This window comes from Nycticebus coucang, chromosome 16 (genome assembly GCF_027406575.1).
Source record: "Nycticebus coucang isolate mNycCou1 chromosome 16, mNycCou1.pri, whole genome shotgun sequence".
NCBI lineage: Eukaryota > Metazoa > Chordata > Mammalia > Primates > Lorisidae > Nycticebus > Nycticebus coucang.
The window spans coordinates 76443914-76464733 of NC_069795.1; the positions used below are offsets into that span (position 1 = coordinate 76443914).

Consider the following 20820-nt stretch of genomic DNA (forward strand, 5'->3'; position numbering starts at 1 on the left):
GTGAGCCACCACACCCGGCTTAATTGTAAGGTTTTTCTCTTCTTCTTCATTTTTTATTGTTGTTTATTTTACCAGAGACTGCTGGCAAATGTTGTAAGGTTTAATTGAGGTAAGGAAAATACTGCATTTCCTACAGCACCTGGCACACCAGACATGCTCAACAGACACCAGCTGCTACTGTTACCCTGATTTTATTCCTTTACCAGTTATGCAGTCGAATTCTAAGGAGCATTTGGTGTATGTCAGGCCCTGGGCCAGGAACATAGGGGTACCACAGTACAAAACATTATATTTGGCCTCTAAGAGGTTGAAATCTGTTTGGGAGAGAAGAGAAACCACCAATCAATAAAATAGTTCATAAGCATGTAATTTGACAGGTTTTTAAAACCTGTCGAAGTGATCTAAAATCTCACTCTGCCACCATCCTAACTACAGCCTCTACTTGGCTGCATTTTCAGGTTTGTCCAGATAGGCCGGTCATGATATGATGGACTAGGCTTTGGGAAACCCACATGAGCTTCATCAGACCCTTCCAAGCAGTCCTGCCATCCGAGTGCCATTCCACAGCACCAGCACAGCTGAGGTCTCAGCCCTGAGTCTCCCATCTTCAGGTGCCAGAGCCTGAGTTCCAGCCAGCTTCTTCAGGGCTTACTGACCAGGGACATTGCACTGAACAGTGAGGACTCTGTCCCCACCTTGGCCCTGGGCAGAGGGAATTCTGTTGTGAGCCCAGCCACCCTACGAGGCTCCGGAAAGGGGAATACAGGATTGGGGCGGGTGAGGGGCAAGGGCTGGCCAAAGGCATTTGTCCAAGAGTGATGGGAGGGACCACACCTAGGAGGAGTCAGGAACCAGAACTCAGCCAGCCTAGCAGATCAAATTCCTCCAGGGTGAACTCTGATTCAAAGTTGGGAAGAGAGGCCTGAGGAGGGACAGGGCCTGAGGGGAAGACACTGTGCTCTGGAAAGGCCAGCAGCACAGTAGGCTCCAACATACCTGCCCTATCTGCCCCTCCTGGGCCCTCAGTGCCTGCCAGAATTGCTGGAGAGGAAGGAGGCAATGGAGCCAGATGGGACTCAGATAAAGCTTGATCCCAGGTAAGTGAGGGTGGCAGGCCCTGGGCCTGTTGCTAAGCAACAGTGGCCCCTATCATAGCTCCAGCCTGTCCCTATCTCCTTGCAGAGCCCTTTGGCTCTCAGTCACAGAATGAGACAGGACTGAGAACAGTCTGGCTATCTCCTAGGTCTTCAGGGACAATGCTGGGTTGGGACAGCGTGGGACATCTCAGGGCCTTGGCTTTGCCCCCCAGTCTGGGGAGAAAAAGATCCTAGAGGTGGGTCTGTGGAAAGCATTCCCAGAGGTAATGCACAGCTGGCCGGCAGGGGACCCATTCCTTTGCTAAGGGCCCCTCCTGCTCCCAGATCTGCTCTTTCTCCCTGGTCAGCCCTGGGGTTGCTACCCAAAGAAGAGTGGAGAGAGTGGACTGTGGACTATTTGAGCGCTGCAGCCAGACCTTACACACTAGTCTGGGCCAATTCTCCACTCCCCCTAAGATAAGTGTCCTGAGGGGAAAGGAACAAGCCCCTGTACCCAGGAGCATTTGAAAGAGTATCAAGAAACTAGGGGTGAAGGCAGGTATGGCGGCTCGTGCCCATAATTTCAGCTACTCAGGAGGCTGAGGGAAGAAGATTGTGTGAGCCCAGAAGTTCACATAACCGGGGTCCAATGTGCCACCCTCTTGCCCCCATCCCCTCCCCAGGGTTCTGAACACATACTGGTATCTCTGCAGGTACACAGCAGATCTTCTGCAGGTGCTGGAGACCAAGTACAGCATCCCTTCTGCCTGTTTCTCTTACCCTCCCACCGCAGCCCAACTCCTGAGAGGTGAGCTAGAGACTCTTCCCAGAGGAAATTGAAAGGAGGGAAGTCAGGACAGCTGAAGGGAGCTGAGGAGAGGGGTCCTGAGCTGGTCAACCTGGACAGCCTGGGAGATGACTGACCTAGTGTCCATCGTGGTTAAAGCCTGGGAGAGAGCAAGACTTTGAGAAGTCAGTGAGCCCAAGGAAGAGCATGGCAACCTAGCCCAGGAGACAAACCTGTACATTGGGCCCCCACAAACCTCAACCTCAAAGCTCCATTCAAAGTGAGGACACCAGCCAGGTACAATAGCTCATACCTATAATCCCAGTACTTTGGGAGGCTGAGGTGGAAAGATGGCTTGGCACCTGGAGTTCAAGACCAGCCTAGGCAATATAGCAAGACCCTATCTTTAAAAATAATTTCTTTTAAATTAGCCAGTTACAGTGGTATATACCTTTAGTCATAGTTACTTGGAAGGCTGAGGTGGGAGGATAACTTGAGTACAGGAGTTTGAGGCTGCAGCAAGCTATAAATATGCCACTGGATTCCAGCAGAGCAAGACCCTCTTAAAGCAAAAACAAAAACAAATTGGGGGCTCGGCGCCTGTAGCTCAAGCAGCTAAGGAGCAGCCATATACACCAGATCTGGCGGTTTCGAATGCAGCCTGGGCCTGCCAAACAACAATGACAACTACAACCAAAAAATAGCTGGGCGTTGTGGCAGGCGCCTGTAGTCCCAGCTACTTGGGAGGCTGAGGCAAGAGAATTGCTTAAGCCCAGGAGTTGGAGGTTGCTGTGAGCTGTGATGCCAAGGCACTCTACCCAGGGCAACAGCTTGAGGCTCTGTCTCAAAACAAAACAAAACAAAACAAAACAAAAACAAATTGGGGACACTGTGACTGTGACCTTGAGCATTTTTCAGACCCCAGGGCCATCAAGGGACTCAAGATGTTGCCTAACTAATCCAAGCCCTGTCAGGACTCCTGGAGTTATAAAGAATGTTCTCATGGGGAAAAGGCCTCCATCTTCCTATAGGAGTGGTAATTGTGAGAGATGTGCTGAAAATTCAAGTCGACCTATAGAAGTGTTTTCACAGTGTCAGCCAAGCCTATTATTGAAGTGCTTTAGAAAGTGAAAGGCATAGAATGAGACTCAGCTTGTTCCTTGGATACCCAAAACACTGAGAATCAGATGGCCCTAGCATCTTTAGAGAAAAAGCAGCTCATCCACATTTTACTTTGCTTTCCTGCTGCACGATTGCCTCTGGGATGCTGGCTGAAGGTCTGCATCTCTAAAGTACATTTAAGGCTTTTCCCAGCCCTCTTCTTGCTGTCACCTTATGGAATGGACTCTGTCTGAGCAACAGGGCGCTGTCAGCATCCTTTTGGAGGCAGACATGGGCAATGTCCTTGGGCTATGAACAGCTTCTTTTCAGATGCTCCGAACCAGAGTGATTTCAGTTGCCAGAGTGTCCAGAGACACCTGGGAGCTGCTCTGTGGTTAGTGCTAGTAGGTGGATGCCACATCCAGCTGCAGGAGCGTCCCGCTTAGAGAATGCAGCTGGTGGTACAAATCTTCCCTCGCACTAGTAGTTCTCAGCCCAGGGACATTTGGCAATGTCTGGAGACAGCTTTCTTTGCCACACTGGAGGTGCTTCTAGCATCTAGTGGCCAGAGGCCACGGAAGCTGTTAAATCCCCTACACTGCACAGGACAGCCCTCCATGACAAAGAATTGTCTCAGCCAAAGCATCAGAATGCTCAGGTTGAGAAACCTTGCCTTGTACAGCGAAAATGGTTCTCACATTGCTTTGCTACAAAATGTGCAAATAGAAACCCCAAGGACATTCAAAATAGAAAGACCACTCTGGGTCTGTAGTCGAGCAAGCTGCCTTGTTGCAGGCAGAGCAGGTAGGATGTGAGGAGTGGAGAGTGGGCAGCGGGTCCTCCCAGGATGGGGAAGGTGAAGGGATGAGCCGGCAGGTTCCCTAGACACTGAGGAGCTAGGTCTGACAGGATTCAGGGCTGCTGCTGGAGGAGCGGGGACTATTGAGAGGGCTAGGCAGGTGGGGCCTGACACATGCCACCTTGAGCAGTTGTACTTTATCCCATAGAGAGAAGGAGCTGGCTCTGAGATTGGGAGGGGCTGCATGAAAATAATCCTTTAGGACTATTAATCAACAATCAGGATGGAGTGCCGGGGAAGAGCCTTGAGAAACAGGGATATAACCTATAGGTTATTGCTCCAGCTCAGATGGGGTTAGTCAGAGCCTGGGCAGTGGCAGGGAAAGGAAAGGAAGGATTGCAAAACACAGGCAATTCAGGGAAAAGGCAGGCAATCGGGGATGTAGACGAGCAGGCTCTGGGCACAGACCCAGGAGAGCCAGGAGGAGGTGCCTATGGCAGACATAGTGAAACTCCTTTCTAGATTCATTTGTAAACTCTGTTGTTACTTAAATTAAATGTTAAGAAAGTTATGCTGGAGGAACTATTGAATCTTTTGAATTTTTTTTTTTTTTTTGAAACAGAGCCTCAAGCTGTCACCCTGGGTAGAGTATGGTGGCATCACAGCTCACAGCAACCTCCAACTCCTGGGCTCAAGCGATTCTCCTGCCTCTACCTCCCAAGTAGCTGGGACTACAGGCGCCCACCACAACACCCAGCTATTTTTGGTTGCAGCCGTTATTGTTCATTGTTGTTTGGTGGGCTTTTTTTTTTTTGAGACAGAGTCTCAAGCTGTCACCCTGGATAGAGTGCTGTGGTGTCATAGCTCACAACAACCTTGTACTCTTGGGCTTAAGTGATCCTCTTGCCTCAGCCTCCCAAGTAGCTGTGGCTACAGGTGCCCACCACAACACCCAGCTATATTTTTTGTTGCAGTTGTCGTTGTTGTTTTAGCTGGCCGGGGTCGATTTCAAACATGCCACCAGCGCCCTGCCGACTGAGCTACGGGAGCCGCTGAATCTTTTGAGTTTTTTAAATGTCCATGGTGTGATTGAAATCACAATCTTTATAGAATTTTTAAAAATGTACTCATCCAAATATTTATGTGGAAGAGCCAAGAAAAACCAAGGCAATTTTGGAGGGAAGCTGCCCTACCAGAGAATAAGGCTTATAATAAGGCTATAGTCATTAAAGCAATATGCTAATAGTGACAAGGACCTTGGGCTTGATAAGCAGAAAAACAGAATGGGAGAGGGTAGGAATGGGGAAAAAAAGGGAAAAAAAAGAAAAACAGAACTGAATAGAGAGCCCAGAAATTGAGGTAGGTCTACATGGGACTTGCTACATGAACGGATGTCACACACGTATCATTTGGTTGCAGCCGTCATTGTTGTTTGGCGGCCCCAGGCTGGATTCAAACCTGCCAGCTCAGGTGTATGCGGCTGGCGCCTTAGCCATTTGAGCCATAGGCGCAGAGCCATGTAACAAAATATTTGTTAAAGAAAAAACATATTTTCCCAAATGCACAGTAATGTGGAAAATTCATATGATGTCATGCTTATAAAAATAGACATAAAAATTGTAGATAGAGCTGTCCGGGCTATTTTATTTTCTGGTTGTACATACTTGTATGGTATGATTTCTACAAATGATAAATAAAAGTATAGAAAAGGGAAATTATACTAAAGTATTTGTAGTGCCGGTCTTTGGGAGGGACTATAGATGCCCTTTTCTCTTTCTATTTTTCTCTGTATTTTTATGTTTACTGAACCTGAACTTTTGTAATAGAAAGATTTAATAAACACAAAATATAGGGGCAGGGCCTGTGGCTTAGTGAGTAGGGTGCCTGCCCCATGTACCGAGGGTGGTGGGTTCAATCAAACCCAGCCCCAGCCGAACTGCAACAAAAAAATAGCTGGGCATTATGGCAGGTGCCTGTAGTCCCAGCTACTTGGGAGGTAGAAGCAGGAGAATCACTTGAGCCCAGGAATTGCAGGCTGCTGTGAGCTGTGATGCCACCACACTCTACCCAGGGTGACAGCTGAGGCTCTGTCTCAAAAAAAATTTTTTTGTTACAAAAATACATATTTTTGATAGAATAATTGGAAAAGACAGAAAAGTATGATAGGCTGGCGCCTGTGCTCAGTGAGTAGGGCGCTGGCCCCATATACCAAGGGTAGTGGGTTTGAGCCTGACGCCAGCAAAAAAATAGCCGGGTGTTGTGGCGGGCGCCTGTAGTCCCAGCTACTCGGAAGGCTGAGGCAAGAGAATCGCCTAAGGCCCGGAGTTGGAGGTTGCTGTGAGCTGTGACACCACAGCACTCTGCCAAGGGTGACAAAGTGAGACTCTGTCTCAAAAGAAAGAAAAGAAAAAGAAAAAAGTACAATAGAAAAATAAGGGGCCAGGTGAGGTGGCTCACACCTATAATCCTAGCACTCTGGGAGGCTGAGTTGGGTGGATTGCTTGAGCTCACGGGTTCAAGACCAGCCTGAGCAAAAGCAACACCCCGTATCTACTAAAAATAGGAAAACTGAGGCAAGAAGATTGCTTGAACCCAAGAGTTGGAGTTTGCTGTGAGCTATGACACCATGACATTCTACCCAGGGCAACAGCTTGAGACTGTCTCAAAAAAAAAGGCAGCTCGGTGCCGGTAGCACAGTGGTTACAGCACCAGCCACATACACTGAAGTTGTTGGGTTCAAACCCAGCCCAGGCCAGCTAAAACAACAGTGACAACTGCAATAACAAATAGCCAGGCATTGTGGTGGGCGCCTATAGTCCCAGCTATAGGGGAGGCTGGGGTAAGAGAATTGCTTAAGCCCAAGAGTTTGAGGTTGCTGTGAGCTGTGACGCCACTCTATTGAGGCTGGCATAGTAGGATTCTCTCAAAAAAAAAAAAAAGAAGACAATAATCACATATATTACCATTATCCAAACATATACATTGGTAATGTGTTTTTAGTATTGTTGGTATTTTTCTATGCAATCCTTCCTTTTTCTTTTCTTTTTTTTTTTTTTTGGTAGGGACAGAGTCTCACTGTACCTCCCTTGGGTAGAGTGCCGTGGTGTCACACGGCTCACAGCAACCTCTAACTCTTGGACTTACGCGATTCTCTTGCCTCAGCCTCCCCAGCAGCTGGGACTACAGGCGCCCGCCACAACGCCCGGCTATTTTTTTTGTTGTTGTTGTTGCAGTTTGGCCGGGGCTGGGTTTGAACCCATCACCCTCAGCATATGGTGCTGGCGCCCTACTCACTGAGCCACAGGCGCCGCCCTTCTTTTTTGTTTTTTAAAGATAGGGTCTTGCTCTATCACCCAGGCTAGAGTGAAGTGGCATGATTATAACTACGGTAACCTTGAACTCCTGAGCTCAAGCAATACTCCCATCTCAGCATCCCAAGTAGCTGGGATTACAGGTGTGCGTCAGTAGGCCTGGTTAACGTTTTTTTCTTTCTTTCTTTCTTTTTTTTTTTTCTGTAGAGACAGAGTCTCACTTTATGGCCCTCGGTAGAGTGCCGTGGCCTCACACAGCTCACAGCAACCTCCAACTCCTGGGCTTAAGCGATTCTCTTGCCTCAGCCTCCCGAGTAGCTGGGACTACAGGCGCCCGCCACAACGCCCAGTTAATAATGTTTTTTTTCTAAGAGAAGGTGTCTTGGCTCGGCGCCTGTGGCTCAAGTAGCTAAGGCACCAGCCACATAAACCTGAGCTGGCGGGTTTGAATCCAGCCCGGGTCCTCCAAACAATAATGACAGCTACCACCAAAAAACAGCCGGGCATTGTGGCGGGCGCCTGTAGTCCCAGCTACTTAGGAGGCGGAGGCAGGAGAATCGCTTGAGCCCAGGAGTTGGAGGTTGCTGTGAGCTGTGATGCAATGGCACTCTACCTAGGGTGACAGCTTGAGGTTCTGTCTCAAAAAAAAGAAGAAGAAGAAGAAGAGATGGTGTCTCCCTGTTTTGCCCAGGCTGCCCTTGGCCTCCTGACCTCATGCAATCCTATCTCAGCCTCTGGAATCACTGGGATTACAGGCAAGAGCCAATGCTTCTGGCCTGCAATAATTTTTTAATGTTTTTATTTTATCAAGATAATATATGAACATGAGTAAAATTCAGACAGAACAAAAGGGATACTATAGAAAATCAAACATCCCCTCCCTATCCATTCTTATTTCTAATTTTCCTCTTCACAGACAACTTGTTTTTTTTTGTTTGTTTGTTTTGAGACAGAGTCTCACTCCTCCATCCAGGCCAGGGTAGAGTGTCGTGGCATCATAGTTCCCAGCAACCTCGAACTCCTGGGCTTGAGCATTTTTTTGCCTCAACCTCCCTAGTATCTGGGACTACAGACGCCACCACACCCAGCCAATTTTTTTATTTTTGGTAGAGACATAGTCTCACTCTTTCACAGGCTGGTCTTGAACTCCTGAACTCAAGCAATTCACCCACCTTAGCCTCCCAGAGTGCTGGGTTTATAGGCATAAGCGGCCACATCCAGCCTACTTTTTATTTTTTTTGTGGAGAGAGAGTCTCACTTTATCATGCTTGGCAGAGTGCCATGGCATCACACAGCTCACAGCAACCTCCAACTCCTGGGTTTAGGTGATTTTCTTGCCTCAGCCTTCCGAGTGGCTGGGACTACAGGCGCCTGCCACAACACCCGGCTATTTTTTGGTTGCAGTTTGGCCAGGGCCGGGTTCGAACCCGCCACCCTCAGTATATGGGGCCGGCGCCCTACCCACTCAGCCACAGGCGCCACCCTGCTTTTTATTTTTTTAAATTGATGGTTCTTCTGATAATTACCTTCACACTTGATATCAGCCAGGAGACTGAAAAGTGATAAATTTTATATAAAAGTGATAAATGTATATCTTAATTTTCTAGCATATTAATTTTGGACATTATCTGTGGCTGCCTCTGTGATACAAGATGATTCAGCACACTTAGCACCAACCTTCTTCTATTTTCTCCATATAAGTATATCAATACTTTATTTCATTATTAGGATTTATTTTTTAGAGACAGTCTCCTTTATCACCTTCGGTAGAGTGCTATGACATCACAGCTCACAGCAACCTCCAACTCCTGGGCTTAGGCGATTCTCTTGCCTCAGCCTCCCAAGTAGCTGGGACTACAGGCGCCCGCCACAACGCCCGGCTATTTCTTTGTTGCAGTTTAGCTGGGGCTGGGTTTCAACCCTCCACCCTCAGTATATGGGGTCGGTGCCCTACCCACTGAGCCACAGGCACCGCCCTTATTTCATTACCTTTATAGGTTTATATAATATCTCTATAGTTAATTTCTTATTTTGTCACCTATGAACAGTACTTCTTGACTTTCCATGTTATAAGATAAAGGCATTAATATTCTCTTTCCTTCAGCTCTTTTCTTTTCTTTTCTTTTGAGACAGAGTTTCATTTTGTCGCCCTTGGTAGAGTGCCATGGTGTCACAGCTCACAGCAACCTCCCGAGTAGCTGGTACAGGCGCCACCACAATGCCCGGCTATTTTTTTGTTGCAGTTTGACCAGGGCTGGGTTCGAACCCTCCACCCTTGGTATATGGGGCTGGCGCCCTACCCAGTGATACACAGGCACCACCCCCTTCAGCTCTTTTCTACCCCACTCTTCCTAATCAGATATTTTCAACATAGTTGTAGTTTTACTATATGTTCTAATTTTGCATTCTGCTTTTTTTTTTTTTTTTTGAGACAGAATCTCACTCTGTCACCCTGGTTTGAGTGCTGTAGTGTCATAACTCACAGCAACCTCAAACTCTTGGGCTCAAGCAATCCTCTTGACTCATTCTCCCAAGTAGCTGGAGTACAGGCACCCATCATAATGCCAGCTATTTTGTTGTTCTTGTTGTAGTTGTCATTATTGTTTAGCAGGCCTGGACTGGGTTAGAACCTGCCAGTCCTGGTGTATGTGGCTCACACCCTAACTACTAAGCTACGGGGCTTTGACCTTAAAAACATTTTTTAAAAATTTAGCTGTTTTGGGCGGCGCCTGTGGCTCAGTGAGTAGGGCGCCGGCCCCATGTGCCGAGGGTGGCGGGTTCAAACCCAGCCCCGGCCAAACTGCAACAAAAATATAGCCGGGCGTTGTGGCGGGCGCCTGTAGTCCCGGCTGCTCGGGAGGCTGAGGCAAGAGAATCGCGTAGGCCCAAGAGTTAGAGGTTGCTGTGAGCCGTGTGACGCCACGGCACTCTACCCAAGGGCGGTACAGTGAGACTCTGTCTCTACAAAAAAAAAAAAAAAAAAAAAAATTTAGCTGTTTTTTCTTCTCATAGAAGCAGAGAGAATGGTGGTTACCAAAGGCTCAGGGCATATGTGGGGTTAATTTGGAAGAAGTTGGTCAAAGGATACAAAAATTTTGGTTAGCAGATGGAGTAAGTCCAAGAGCTCTATCGTACAACATGGTGACTATGTTTAATAACAATGTACTGTGTTGTACACTTGAGAATTGCTAAGAGAGTATATTTTTTTTTTTTATTTTTTTATTTTTTTTTTTTTTATTGTTGGGGATTCATTGAGGGTACAATAAGCCAGTTACACTGATTGCAATTGTTAGGTAAAGTCCCTCTTGCAATCATGTCTTGCCCCCATAAAGTGTGACACACACTAAGGCCCCACCCTCCTCCCTCCATCCCTCTTTCTGCTTCCCCCCCCATAAACTTAATTGTCATTAATTGTCCTCATATCAAGATTGAGTACATAGGATTCATGCTTCTCCATTCTTGTGATGCTTTACTAAGAATAATGTCTTCCACTTCCATCCAGGTTAATACGAAGGATGTAAAGTCTCCATTTTTTTTAATAGCTGAATAGTATTCCATGGTATACATATACCACAGCTTGTTAATCCATTCCTGGGTTGGTGGGCATTTAGGCTGTTTCCACATTTTGGCAATGGTAAATTGAGCTGCCATAAACAGTCTAGTACAAGTGTCCTTATGATAAAAGGATTTTTTTCCTTCTGGGTAGATGCCCAGTAATGGGATTGCAGGATCGAATGGGAGGTCTAGGTTGAGTGCTTTGAGGTTTCTCCATACTTCCTTCCAGAAAGGTTGTACTAGTTTGCAGTCCCACCAGCAGTGTAAAAGTGTTCCCTTCTCTCCACATCCACGCCAGCATCTGCAGTTTTGAGATTTTGTGATGTGGGCCATTCTCACTGGGGTTAGATGATATCTGAGGGTTGTTTTGATTTGCATTTCTCTAATATATAGAGATGATGAACATTTTTTCATATGTTTGTTAGCCATTCGTCTGTCATCTTTAGAGAAAGTTCTATTCATGTCTCTTGCCCATTGATATAAGGGATTGTTGGCTTTTTTCATGTGGATTAATTTGAGTTCTCTATAGATCCTGGTTATCAAGCTTTTGTCTGATTGAAAATATGCAAATATCCTTTCCCATTGTGTAGGTTGTCTCTTTGCTTTGGTTATTGTGTCCTTAGCTGTACAGAAGCTTTTCAGTTTAATGAAGTCCCATTTGTTTATTTTTGATGTTGTTGCAATTGCCATGGCAGTCTTCTTCATGAAGTCTTCCCCCAGGCCAATATCTTCCAGTGTTTTTCCTATGCTTTCTTTGAGGATTTTTATTGTTTCATGCCTTAAATTTAAGTCCTTTATCCATCTTGAATCAATTTTTGTGAGTGGGGAAAGGTGTGGGTCCAGTTTCAGTGCTAAGAGAGTATATTTTAAATATTTTAAACAAAAGTGGTGAGTATATATCAGATAATTCACTTTATTTCATTACTCTACAAAGGATACATATAAGAAAATATCATGCTGTACACCATAAATATATACAAATTTTGTCAGTCTCTCTCTCTCTGTCTCTCTTTTCTTTCTTTTGAGACTGGGTCTTGCTCTGTCACCTAGACTAGCGCAATCATAGCTCACTGCAACCTCAGACTCCTGTGCTTGAGTGAGGATCCTCCTGCTCAAGCCACACAAGGTAGCTAGGACTACCGGCATGTGCCACCACATATAGCTAAGTTTCGCATTTTTTTGTAGAGACAGGATCTCGCTATGTTGCTCAGGTTTATCTTGAACTCCTGGCCTCAGCCTCTCAAAGTGCTAAGATCACAGGCATGAGCTACCTCACACAGCCCAAATTGTAGATTCATGTCTGTTAACACGACATCTGGCACTGGAGGTAGAAAAATTTTGCTAATTCTTCTACCTCCAGTGCCCGCTGACCCCTAATTCAAAAATTTTGCTAATTATATAAAACTTTTTCAGTTTCTATATCCTGGTTCAAATAGACCTTAACATACTTAGTCTGATCTAGGCTCCCATCCATGCATAAGAACACACAAGTATTTCATGGTCACATGTTGGATACTGTAGGTCTAAAAATTAGTCATTCTTCTGCATGGGTGGGAACCCAGACCAGATAGTTCTAGATCTGATAAGGCAATTTATATCCTTACTTGGATATAAATTGCCTTATCAAGTAAGGAAGCCCATGTCCTCTCCCCTCAGTCCTGGTGTTCAGCTCACTGCAGTCTGCCTTCTCCTATCTAGCATTGGGCCCTATGGAAATTGCCCTCCTGAGCATCATGACCTCGTTTGTCCTGGGCTCAATTGCCATCTACCTGGAAGATGCTATCTACCTATACAAGAACACCCTTTGCCCCATCAAGAGGAAAACTTTGCTCTGGAGTAGCTCTGCACCTACGGTGAGAGAAGGCCCTGTAGCTTCCCTTTGGGAGGGACTGGAAAGGAGGCAGGTACCCTTTTGAGAATTCCTCTAAACTCAGAAATTCATGTCAGCCAAGAGTTGCCTGCTACTACCACCTTGGGGGGTTGGGGGTGGGGGGGTTGTAATCTGATCTCTATTTGGGATTAGGACCCTTGGAAGATCAACAGGTAAAGATCAACAGGTAAAGAGATGGAGTGTTTGAATCCTGAGGGCTACAGAGACAGCTGGAGAACCCGCCCTGCCCACTGGCAGTCCCACTCTGTACTCCTCTACCACAGTATTGGTGTTAAAAGCAAACCTCCTTCTTGCAAAGGCAGAGCGTGTTTCCTCAGAGTATGGGAGGGAAAGAATTTTTTCCATAGGGTCATTATCAGCTCTACCTTTATGCTGTAGCCTTTAAACTTACTCCCACAGCCATTATATAGGTCTTTGGTTTGCTTTCCAACTGGCAACTCTCAATTTTTTTTCCTTGTTCTTTTTTATTTTTTTTTTGAGATGGGGTCTCACTCTGTCACCCACACTGGACTGCAGTGGTGTGATCATAGCTCACCACAGTCTCCAACTCCTGGGCTCAAGTGATCTACCACTCTCAGCCTTCCAAGCAGATGGGGCTGCAGGTACTCACCACCATGTCCTGCTACTTTTTTTAATATTTTGTAGTAATGGGGTCTTGCTATATTGCCCAGGCTGATCTTGAACTCCTGACCTCAAAGGATCCTCCCAGTTCAGTCTCCTAAAGTGCTGAGAGTAACAGGTATGAGTCACCATGCCCAGCCTCAGATGGCAACTTTTTTTTTTTTTTTTTTTGTAGAGACAGAGTCTCACTGTACCGCCCTCCGGCAGAGTGCCGTGGCATCACATGGCTCACAGCAACCTCTAACTCTTGGGCTTATGCGATTCTCTTGCCTCAGCCTCCCGAGCAGCTAGGGCTACAGGCGTCTGCCACAACACCCGGCTACTTTCTTTTTTTTTTTTTTGTAGAGACAGAGTCTCACTTTATGGCCCTTGGTAGAGTGCCGTGGCCTCACACAGCTCACAGCAACCTCCAACTCCTGGGCTTAAGCGATTCTCTTGCCTCAGCCTCCCGAGTAGCTGGGACTACAGGCCACCCGGCTATTTTTTTGTTGCAGTTTGGCCGGGGCCGGGTTTGAACCCACCACCCTCGGCATATGGGGCCAGGGCATATGGGGCCGGCGCCCTACTCACTGAGCCACAGGCGCTGCCCTCATGCTCATGCATGTAACTAGCTCATACATACATATATGCTCATGCATGTAACCTAGCACTCTGGGAGGCTGAGGCAGGTGGATTGCTTGAGCTCATGAGTTCAAGACCCATCTGAGCAACAGTAGCACCCCTGTCTCTTAAAAATAGCCGGGCATTGTGATGGGCACCTATAGTCCCAGATACTTGGGAGGCTGAGACAAGAGGATCCTTTGAGCCTAAGAGTTTGAGATTGCTGTAAGCTATGATGCCATGGCACTCTACCAAGGGTGACAAAGTAAGACTCTGTCTCAAAAAAAAAAAGAAAATGGAATGGTAACTCAAATATATATGTTTTCCTTCCTTGAGCCCTTGACACAAAAGGTTTGAGTGGTCCTCCTCCCTTCCTCCTCAACTGCTCCTTGCTCCCCTCCAAGCAGGTGGTGTCTGTGTTCTGTTACTTTGGTCTCTGGATTCCTCGTTCCCTCATGCTTGTGGAAATGGCCATAACCTCGTGAGTATCCTGGACTACCACCAACTCTGGGCTCAGTATCCTCTGGGGTCTACTTCTGTTTCCCACTAACTAGGACTCCAGAGTCCATGTCTTTAATCCCAGTTGATTATGAATCTAGCCCTTCCCAATTTGTGCTAATCCAGGGCTCTATTCGGGGAATGCCTTATTGTGGCACATTGCTCAGTCATCTCTTTATTCCCGTAGCCCCAAATTTCCCTCATCCCCTGTCTTCTGGACCCTGTCCTCTCTCACTCTCTTGGGTCTCACATCCAGAATGCCCAGCCCCTATCATCCTCCCCTCAGTATGCCCCACCTCTTCCTGCAGCCTTTGGTAGCAAAGTGGTGTCCCTCAGCTGGCACCCCCAACCATGTGCTCACAGTCCCACTTCTCTTCCCACCCTAGGTTTTATGCCATATGTTTTTACCTCCTGATGCTGGTTATGGTGGAGGGCTTTGGTGGGAAGGAGGCTGTGGTGAGGATACTGAGGGACACTCCAATGATAATCCACACAGGCCCCTGCTGCTGCTGCTGCCCCTGCTGCCCACAGATTGTGCTCACCAGGTAAGGGGGAGGAAGGAGCACCCTAGCAGGGGTCCTCAAACTGCGGCCCACGGGCCACATGAGGCGGTGTGATTGTATTTGTTCCTGTTTTGTTTTTTTTACTTCAAAATAAGATATGTGCAGTGTGCATAGGAATTTGTTCATAGTTATTTTTTTTAAACTATAGTCCGGCCCTCCAACGGTCTGAGGGACAGTGAACTGGCCCCCTGTTTAAACAGTTTGAGGCACCGGCTAGTCTCTTCCTGCACTCTCCCAAGAGCCCCTTCTAGCTCTTTATCCCTGCTTTAAGACTCTGGAAATTAAGCTTGAATGGGCAAAGCCATGATGAAAGGGTCATCCCACAGCCAGGACCCACACCTGGGCACCAATCCCAGGAGAGACTGAGGAAGGAGAACTCCTAAGTGCCCATCACTTAAGCAGTGAGCTTAAGTGAGCCACATAGAGAAAACTGGACTTTGGGCCAATTGTTTGCCTCTTCTGTACGTTGTGGTGAATGAGGCCGAGGCCAACACTCTGAGAGCTCTTGCTCAAAAGGCAGCATTCTGGTCTAGGGGTGAGTGAGAGGCAAAGCAGGTTCCCAATGCTCTAAACATTCTGCCATCCATTTAACCGTTTTTGTGTCTATGAAGGCAGCTAAACCTCAGCCCAGGAGTTGTGTGAGGGAGCCAAGAGGTCTTCTGGGGGTGGGCGGTGTGGAGGTCTGTGTTCCTAACTCCCTTCTCTCCTAGGAAGAAGCTTTGGTTGCTGATGTTAGGCCCATTCCAATATGCCTTCTTCAAGATAACACTGGTCCTGGTGGGCTTGTTTCTCATCCCTGATGGCATCTATGACCCAGCAGATGTAAGCCAGGAGTAAGGGGCAGCAAAGTCCAAGACCCTTGGTAAAGGGCCCCACGGACTGAATGGCTGTGGAAAAGTAGAGGCTTAGTGACTCCGGGAGAGATAAAAGTGGAATAGGCCAAGAGACTGGGGCTTTTTTATTACCTTACCCACGTGGAAGAAGAGAGACAGAAGGAGAGGGCTTGCCCACCTTACTGACTACTTTCTGATCTGCCCTCAGATTTCTGAGAAGAGCACAGCCCTGTGGATTAACGTCTTTCTTGGTGTGTCCACCCTGTTGGCTCTCTGGACCCTGGCCATCCTTTTCCGTCAAGCCAAGCTGCACCTGGGTGAGCAGAATATAGGAGGAAAATTTGTTCTATTCCAGGTAACTATACCCTGGGAGAGAAAAGATGTTTAATAATAGATTTTTTTAAAAGAAAAAATAGATTGGGGTTGGGAAGTGAATAAAGGGTGAAAGTGGATCTGGGAATCTTTTTCTTAAACCTCAGGTTTTTCCCATAAGATCTGGAAAATGATCCTTGCCCTTTTTACTTTTTTGCCTTTCTGTGCTGTAATAGTTTCCCAGGGCTGCCATGACAAAACACCACAAACCAGGTGGCTTAAAGCAACAGAAATTTATTGTCTCACTGTTCTGGAGGCTGAAAGTCCAAAATCAAGGTGTCAGCAGGGCCATGCTCCTTCTGAAAGAGGAATTTCCTTCCTTGCCTCTTCCTAGTTACTGGTGTTTGCCCAGAATTCTTGGCATTCCTCAGGCAGCATTGGCATCAATCCAATTTCTGCTTCTACTGTTACATAATATTCTCTTTTCAGGGTGTCTGTGTCTCTGTGTCACTTCTCCTTTTTTTATGACACCAGCCATGTTGGATTAAGGGCCCACACTATTCCATTATGACCTTAACTAGTTACATCTACAATGTGTTTCTTTTTTTTTTTTTTGTAGAGACAGGGTCTCACTTTACCGCCTTCAGTAGAGTGCCATGATGTCACAGGACTCACAGCAACCTCTAGCTCTTGGGCTTCCGCAATTCTCCTGCCTCAGCCTCCTGAGCAGCTGGGACTACAGGCGCCCGCCACAACGCCCGGCTATTTTTTGGTTGCAGTTCAGCTGGGGCTGGGTTTGAACCCACCACCCTCGGTATATGCGGCCAGCGCCCTACTCATTGAGCCACAGGCTCCCCACCCTACAATGTGTTTCTAAATATGGTCACATTCTGAAGTACTGGGGGTCAGGACTTAAACATATTTGCGGGCCATAATTCAACCTATAACGTGTCTGTTATCAAATCTTCATAAATTCTTCTACCCTTGCCTTTTCCTTTACTTTTCCACCTATTAGTTCTTAAAATTCTACAATCCATCAATACCACCAGCAGCATTATCTTTTTTTTTTTCAGCAGCATTATCATAACTGCAACTATTTACTACCTATACCATGTGCTAGGCACTTTTCGTGTATTACATTTAAATTCTCACAATAATCCTAGAAGTCATTGTTATTTTATTTTACAAGGGAGGAAACAGAGACCTAGAGATGTTATGAGGCTTACTCAAAGGCACATAAGTGATGGAACTAGAATTTACAGCCACATTCCTTCTCATTACACCCTGTTCATCTTCATGCTTCTGAAAATTCTCTCAAAGGCATGTTTGTCCACCTATGCTTTGCATTCTCTAAGCCCAAGATGACTTTTCCACCAAATTTAATGACTTATCCTTCTCTCTCCATCTGTCTCCTCCTTGGGCTCTTCTACTCCCAAGGTATAATGACTACTTTGTAGTTAACAGAGTGACTTCACATGCATTCTCATTTAATTTAAGCAGATGTTTCTCAAACGTTAATTTCCAGGCACAGAGTAGGTAGAATTGAAGAGGCTGTGGGAAGAAAGAGGGAAGTTCCTGATATGACATCAGGGAGTAAGGGGTAGAAAGGATCTGGGTCTCAGAAGCACTTAGGGTCAGGACAAAAGGATAAGAGCCCTGTGATGGCCAAGCCGGCCGATAATTATTGTGGGGAGGGCTGGACAAGCCAAGCCTGCCTTGAAGAAGTTGATGCTTCAGCAGTGTGCTCGGGGTGGCCAATACTAAGTTAAACGGTGCTTCAGGGGCCCCTGCAGAGATCTTCTCTTTCTTCCTTCTTCTCTTCTTTATTGTAGCAAAATATACTTAACATAAAATTTACTCTTAATTAAAGTGTATAGTTCTGTGGCACTAAGTACATTCACACTGTTGTGCAACCATCACCACCATCCATCTTCAGAATTTCTTTCATATTGTAAAACAAACTCTGTATGCATTAAACACTAATTCTCTTTGCCTCCTCCCCCCAGACCCTGGCATAGCAGAGAGCTGTCAAAGGGCATTTTAATGGTTAATTTTGACCTTTTTTTTTAAAGATAAGTCTCACTCTGTTGCCCAGGCTACAGTGCCATGGCATCAACTTAGCTCACAGCAACCTTAAATTCCCTGGGTTCAAGCAATGCTCCCGCCTCAGCCTCCCAACTACCCAGGACTATAGGCACCTGCCACAATGCCTGGCTAATTTTTTTTTTTTTGTAGAGACAAGAGTCTCACTTTACTGCCCTCGGTGGAGTGCTGTGGCGTCAAATGGCTCACAGCGACCTCCACCTCTTGGGCTTACGTGATTCTCTTGCCTCAGCCTCCTGAGCAGCTGGGACTACAGGCACCCGCCACAACGCCCGGCTATTTTTTGTTGCAGTTTGGCCCGGGCTGGGTTTGAACCCGCCACCCTCCGTATATGGGGCTGGCGCCCTACTCACTGAGCCACAGGCGCCGCCTGCTAATTTTTAATTAATTAATTAATTTGTTTTAGAGACAGAGTCTCACTTTGTTGCCCTTGGTAGAGTGCTGTAGTGTCATAGCTCACAACAACCTCATACTCTTGGGCTCAAGTGATCCTCTTGTTTCAGCCTCCTGAGTAGCTGGAGCTATAGACACTCACCACAATGCCTGTTGAGTTTTTCTATTTTTAGTAGAGCCAGGTTGGTCTCAAACTTGTGAGCTCAAACCAACCACCCACTTCCGCCTCCCAGAGTGCTAGGATCACAAGCATGAGCCACTGTGCCCAGCCAATCTTTCTGTTTTTAGTAGAGATGAGATCTTACTCTTGAATTCCTGAGCTCAAAGGATCCTCTTGCCTTGGCCTCCCAGAGTGCTAGCAATTCAGGTGTGAGCCACCCATGCCTGGCCTAATTGTACATTATTTTTGGAGAGGAATCTCAGATACTTGAGCTAGATAGAATTATTCTTCTCTAATCCTCCACCTTTTTCACCTATCCATCAAACACTCATTAGTAGCCATGGCTGAGATAGGGAAATAAAAATTAACCTCCTGAATTGGACCTTATTATTTCTTGTCAGCAATTTTAATAAAATATTGGGTAGAAGAGGAGATTGTAATTTGCATAAAGATACAAACCCCACAAATTTTTAACCAAGTGTTGAGCCTCAATCCTCTGTAACTGTACAGATCTAATTCTGGGCAGCATCTGCACAGTGGAAGGACAAAGCCCAGCAGTGAGCCATCTGGCTTCAGTGCCACGGACAGCAGGTTCCAACCCACCTTTGCCTCTTTTCTGATTTGCAGGTGCTCCTCATCCTGACTGCCCTGCAGCCCTCCATTTTCTCAGTCTTGGCCAATGGAGGGCAGATTGCTTGTTCACCTCCCTTTTCCTCTAAAATCAGGTCTCAAGGTGAGCATATAAGAGCTTCTATTCTGTTAGTGGAATGGGTGAGATAGAGGAGAGTCAGGAAAAGAGGGCTTCAGAGCAGCCTAACTTCCACTCAGAATATTCAGAAAGAGACCTTCAAAGAAACCCCAGAAGAGGCTTTAAGGAGACTGTGACCTCTCTGATCATACAAAGAACTGTAACCCCACAGCTTGAGGTCAGCCCTGTACCCCAGGAAGCCATGGGTTCAATCTTCAGCTCCTGGGAAAGGAATGGGTAAAGTTAAGAAACAGGTCATGCTAATTAAACACACTTAAGAAATGAGCTTTAATGTTAACCTCAGATCACAGAATATAAAGAGCCAAGTGGTGGTTCTGGCTCTACCATTAAATTTCTGTTACTTATGATGATTTAGTGTCTCTAGATTCTGGTTTGGGGATAAACTGGAGAAAGTGTCAGGGCTGCTAGTGAGATACCTCCGATATAACTTAGCATAACCTATATTATATTTCACCCTACCCTGTAGTAATGAATTGCCACCTCCTCATACTGGAGACTTTCTTGATGACTGTGCTGACAAGAATGTACTACCGAAAGAAAGACCACAAGGCTGGGTATGAAGCTTTCTCTTCTCCAGACCCAGACTTAAACATCAAAGTCTAAGATAAACAGCTTACACAGCGAAAGAGATGCTGTACTCATTAGGAGAGCACACAATTTCTTCACTGTCTTTCAATCTTGACCAAATGGAGGATTCTCATTATCAGTTGGAAGATTACATCTGACTGTCAAGATGAAGATGAACTATATACCATAGGATGAAATTGTTCTGGATCTTACCTGAGGAAGGTGTTACAAGTTTTCCAATAAAAAAATAAGACGAAGCCTGAAACTCTGTACCTGGGCACACTGTGTTTATAGGTACCACAATTAGTTCCTTAAAGCTTGTATATTTCAAGGTCACTCTGAGCTCTCCCAAAGCACGTGAAATGGAGAAAGGTATACAGTAACGTGTCTGGTATAGAAACAGGAGTAGAACTTGGCTAAGTAAAATAGCATCAGCCCCAGAGTCTTAAAGAAGCCAGGCTTCTGGAGAACAAATGGAAGGTGTTCTTTCCTTTACAGATGTGTCACTAGGGCTCTAATGACACTAAGCTTGGGGGGTGTGGGTGGTGGTGGTGGTGGTGGTGTCTAGATCAGCCTCCCTTTATAGGACAGGTGCTCTTTGAGTTTTTTGTGCCGAGCTACAAAAGGAATCCCCTGATAATACTGTCATGGAGCTTGATTTTGAGAAGAGAAATTAGGATGCAAAAACAAAGAAATTGAGAGTACAAGTAAGAGTACCAAGTGCACAAAATGTACCATACACATGTAGACCAGGTCAAAAACGCAGGAAATGTAACATTAGGTAAAACCACATTGCCTTTATTTGGGTAAAAGACAAAAGCCAAGATAATCCTGAACAAATTTATAATACTCAGACAGGAAAATGAGAGGCTGAACTGTAA

At 46.2% G+C, this 20820-nt stretch overlaps 1 protein-coding gene across 4 annotated transcripts; it reads left to right on the top strand.

Moving 5' to 3' along the window:
* Positions 1 to 880: 880 nt before the first annotated feature.
* SLC51A (solute carrier family 51 subunit alpha) lies at positions 881 to 20198 on the top strand. Of its 4 annotated transcripts, XM_053565385.1 has the most exons (10): positions 881 to 1097; positions 1244 to 1333; positions 1790 to 1884; positions 12328 to 12482; positions 14149 to 14222; positions 14626 to 14784; positions 15513 to 15624; positions 15844 to 15990; positions 19231 to 19336; positions 19839 to 20198. In XM_053565385.1, the coding sequence occupies exons 4-10, from the start codon at positions 12339 to 12341 to the stop codon at positions 19973 to 19975; spliced, it is 879 nt and encodes a 292-aa protein (XP_053421360.1). In that variant the 5' UTR covers positions 881 to 1097; positions 1244 to 1333; positions 1790 to 1884; positions 12328 to 12338; the 3' UTR covers positions 19976 to 20198. The 4 variants fall into 4 exon arrangements, with proteins under 4 accessions (XP_053421360.1, XP_053421359.1, XP_053421362.1 ...); XM_053565384.1 differs by lacking the exon at positions 1244 to 1333; XM_053565387.1 differs by lacking the exon at positions 1244 to 1333 and having other exon boundaries at positions 15844 to 15952; positions 19839 to 19976.
* The last annotated feature ends 622 nt before the right edge of the window (positions 20199 to 20820 follow it).

What these genes read in the sequence shown, in the direction of transcription:
- SLC51A (XM_053565384.1), top strand. Translation starts at nt 1,060, where the DNA reads ATGGAGCCAGATGGGACTCAGATAAAGCTTGATCCCAG. An exon ending in GTGGAAATGGCCATAACCTC is followed by an intron (nt 14,223 to 14,625) that starts GTGAGTATCCTG and finishes TTCCCACCCTAG; the next exon opens with GTTTTATGCCATATGTTTTT. An exon ending in GCATCTATGACCCAGCAGAT is followed by an intron (nt 15,625 to 15,843) that starts GTAAGCCAGGAG and finishes ATCTGCCCTCAG; the next exon opens with ATTTCTGAGAAGAGCACAGC.